General features: G+C 62.6%; 1 protein-coding gene across 2 annotated transcripts in view; it reads left to right on the top strand.

Moving 5' to 3' along the window:
- Window positions 1–21: 21 nt before the first annotated feature.
- The window catches only part of LPCAT1 (lysophosphatidylcholine acyltransferase 1), a 44,024-nt gene continuing 41,706 nt past the window's right edge, over window positions 22–2,339 (top strand). Inside the window, exon 1 of one of the 2 annotated variants that reach the window (XM_010857114.1) lies at window positions 22–1,632. In XM_010857114.1, the coding sequence (XP_010855416.1) occupies window positions 1,333–1,632 (300 nt within the window). In that variant the 5' untranslated portion in view covers window positions 22–1,332. The remainder of the gene's footprint in view (window positions 1,633–2,339) is intronic. The other variant, XM_010857112.1, reaches the window with a different exon arrangement.

The raw sequence follows: 2,339 nt of genomic DNA, 5'->3' as shown, positions 1-2,339 counted from the left end.
GCTGCGGTTCGCCGTGTGCAGGCCCCACGCCGAACCGCAGCGGCTCCCTCTGGATGTGAGTTTGTCACTTGATGCGCTTCGTGTGTGGGACCTCGCTGCTCCCCAGAGTCAGTGCAGCAGCGGTGGGGGCGGGCTCAGGGGTCCTGGGGTAACGGCATAGGGGTTTTGGGGGGTTTCCGGCCTGCCCCGTTTCAACTTGTTCTGGGGGATCTTGGTGCTTATCTAGGGCCTGAATCGGTTACACACAAGCAGGTCCCGCCTGGTGAACAGTCCAGGCGCCTGCTGTCGGGCATGCTCTGTCTGTGGGATGCTCTAGCCCTGACTGGGAGGCGCTCGGGGGCGCCCCTCTCCATCTGTCCTGCCTTCCGCTGTCCCTGACCTGGCGGGCTGCTTCTCTGCCCTGGTGGGACCCCTGAGTGGACCGCGCGGACTCTGCTTGTGAGCTTGTGAGTCTCTGTAGGACTGCCCACAGGCCGGCCTGTCTGTGACTCCAGAACTACCTGTAGGAGGAGCAGAGAGTTCCTGGTTCTCCTGGGTGGTCTAGCCCGTGGGGAGCACACCTCCGTCTGTGACAGAGCTTTTTGTAGGGAGATCGGGGTTTTTAACGTGTAGAGTAATTCATCTGAAGTAATGTTAAATCGAAAAGTTCTTGAAGTCAGTCTACGGTTGTCATTTCCCCGGACGCCTGCCTTTTTCTCTAAGTGCCAACTCAGCGGGCCTGGGCACTGGAGGCCCGCCTTGGCCCTTCTCACCGGCATGTGGCTGAGGTCAGGGAAGAGCAGGCGGGCCGTGTTCTCACCACCGGGCAGGGCAGGGATCCTTTGTGCGTCCCTGGTCGCCAGGCAGGGTTGGGGCCGAGTCCATGTTTCTGTCCAGAGGCCTGTGGCGCCAGGCCTGACGCAGGGTGTGCGGTCGCGGACTGTCCCCGTGCCAGTCCGCAGGAACGTTTTGCTTTTCACCAGCAGCGTCTTGCACAGCTTCTCCCCTTCATGTGCTTAGTTTGCAGAGCCGACTGGCCTGTCCATGCAAGGGCACCCTTCCTCTCGAAATCAGCACATAAACGGACCCCTCGATGTCCGAGACGATCCAGGGCCACTCGGAAACTCGCCTCCCTTCATCCTGAGTTGGGATTGACCAGTCTGGTGCCTGTGTTTACCTGTTGGCCTTTGCTGGGGGGGAGGGGCTGGCGCCTATCTGGGGATTAATGACCCCTGGGCCCATCTGTCATTTAACGGCAGATTTAGTGAGGAGCTTAAGCATCTCTTGGGACAGAAACCAGCAAGTTGAGATCCAGGAGCTGCGACTCCTGGGCCATCAGGCCTGCGCGTGGAGATGGTGCTGCTTCGCAGTTGGGCAGTGGTCTCCTGTCCCCCCTGGGTTTGGGGACTTCCCACTGGAAGCCCCGGGCCGAGCACACCCCGCAGCTCTGGTGCTTCCCCATTTCTGAGCCCCTGCACCGATGTCACGGAGAGTTTACTTCCTGGACAGCAGCCTGGTTTCCCGAACACCCTGGAACTGGGCCCCAGAGGTCACCAGGAGGGTAGGTCCAGGGACAGGCCTGTCCAGGGGGCCTGCGTGCAGCCTGATCACCCAGAAGCGGGTGGTCTTGGTCTGGTGACAGAGCAACAGCAGGTACCTGGGGGCTTGTCTGGATGCAGCCTTAGTTAGGGGGGCTCTCCGGGAGCGGGGCAGGGACGCTGCCGGCCTCTCACGAGGAGAAGTCTGATTCACATCTGTGGTTGCCCCAGTGCCCTGCCCCGCAGGCACACAGACCAGGCCCCACCCTCTCCCCCACGTCTGGGTGCTCCTTGCACCCACCCTGGGCAGCCCTTCATCCAGCCCCTCCTGGGACCCACAAGCCCTGCCTGGTGGGGCAGGGAGGATGGGTGAATGGGGAGGTGGCCTGGCCCGAAGCCCGTGTTCTCGGGGGCTGGCAATACCACAGCTGGGAGCGGATGCTGGGGGCCCTCCGAGAGCGCGAGTGTCCCAGGGCAGGACCAGGCTCGGCCCGAGGACCCTGTCACCTTCTGACGGCCAGGAGCACAGCCCTGGGACCCGGGCAGGTGAACAGCCAGGCCGTGTCCCCGCATCCAGGCGAGGGGCCAAGGCCCAGGCCCCGTGCTGTCCCTGGACTCCAGGCCACGTGGGCTGGCTCCGGGTGGATGTCTGACCTACCCGCTTTCTCCTCCGACCCGCCGGGAGCCTCCTGTGACCCTAGTGTCATCTTCTGGAAGGGTCCGCAAGTGAAACTGAGCTGCGGTTAATGATGGGGACTGAGAAGGGGGTTCAGGGTGGCGGGCCTCCTCCGCTCTTTCTGTTTATAAAGATTTATTTGGCCG

This window comes from Bison bison, unplaced genomic scaffold (genome assembly GCF_000754665.1).
Source record: "Bison bison bison isolate TAMUID 2011002044 unplaced genomic scaffold, Bison_UMD1.0 scf7180017864377, whole genome shotgun sequence".
Classification (NCBI taxonomy): domain Eukaryota; kingdom Metazoa; phylum Chordata; class Mammalia; order Artiodactyla; family Bovidae; genus Bison; species Bison bison.
Note: the sequence above shows the minus strand (reverse complement) of the source record. Positions and strands in the feature narration are given on the sequence as shown.